General features: G+C 46.4%; 1 protein-coding gene across 1 annotated transcript; it reads left to right on the top strand.

The window, feature by feature from the left end:
- Positions 1-265: 265 nt before the first annotated feature.
- Positions 266-730, top strand: WNT16 (wingless-type MMTV integration site family, member 16; the record flags this gene model as incomplete). The annotated part of the gene is made up of 1 exon (XM_010085214.1): positions 266-730. A coding segment is annotated over one exon (465 nt), but the record flags the coding sequence as incomplete, so codon positions are not given.
- Between the last annotated feature and the right edge of the window lie 213 nt (positions 731-943).

The following is a 943-nucleotide window of genomic DNA, read 5'->3' as shown; positions in this document are numbered from 1 at the left end:
ATTGTGATTCGATATTGCTACACTATCGCCATTGCAAAACACAAATACAGCTCACTTCTGAAGATCAGGCTTCTCATTGTGGGGGTCCAGAGTTGGAAACCTCATTCCTAACAGGTATCCTCCTGTGCTCGGGCTCCCCCATCACTGAAATGGCAAAGGCAGATGTAATATTAAATACTTTGAGACCTCTGTGATAACTGATGTCACGCAGTATTCCCAATGAATGAAAGACCACATCCAAATGTCATTCTCCCTTTGCTTTCAGGCTGTAGCAAAGCTGATGTCCGTGGATTGTCGTTGTCATGGTGTTTCTGGGTCCTGTGCTGTGAAAACTTGTTGGAAAACAATGTCGTCCTTTGAAAAGATTGGTCAGTTTTTAAAGAATAAGTATGAAAACAGCATACAAATATCAGACAGACCGAAAAAAAAGCTACGCAGGAAAGATAAAAGCCAGCGAAAAATACCAATCGGGAAAGAAGACCTGCTGTACGTGAACAAATCACCCAATTACTGTGTCGAAGACCAAAAATTGGGGATTCCTGGGACTCAGGGAAGGGAATGTAACCGCACCTCAGATGGACCCGATGGCTGCAACCTCCTATGCTGTGGGCGCGGGTACAACACCCATGTTGTCAGGCACGTGGAAAGGTGTGAATGCAAGTTTGTCTGGTGCTGCTACGTGCGCTGCCGGAGGTGCGAGACCATGACTGATGTACACACCTGCAAATAAGTACAGAAAACACGGCCAAACCATCCTGCACTGTTTGGTACACACAACTGCCACACAGGGATTGCAGGGGGATCAGCCTCAGGGGGAATGGGTATTGCCAAAAAAAGGGTAGTCCAGGCATTTGGCATGTGAAAGAGCAACCGAGTGAACAGCAGCCTGCATGTAGGGACAGGTAAAACAACAAAAAAGGACTCCTGATGACACATTTGAAGG

The sequence above is a fragment of the Pterocles gutturalis genome, unplaced genomic scaffold (genome assembly GCF_000699245.1).
Source record: "Pterocles gutturalis isolate BGI_N339 unplaced genomic scaffold, ASM69924v1 scaffold43275, whole genome shotgun sequence".
NCBI lineage: Eukaryota > Metazoa > Chordata > Aves > Pterocliformes > Pteroclidae > Pterocles > Pterocles gutturalis.
The sequence above is the reverse complement of the archived record's forward strand: the minus strand, read 5'-3'. Positions and strand labels throughout refer to the sequence as shown.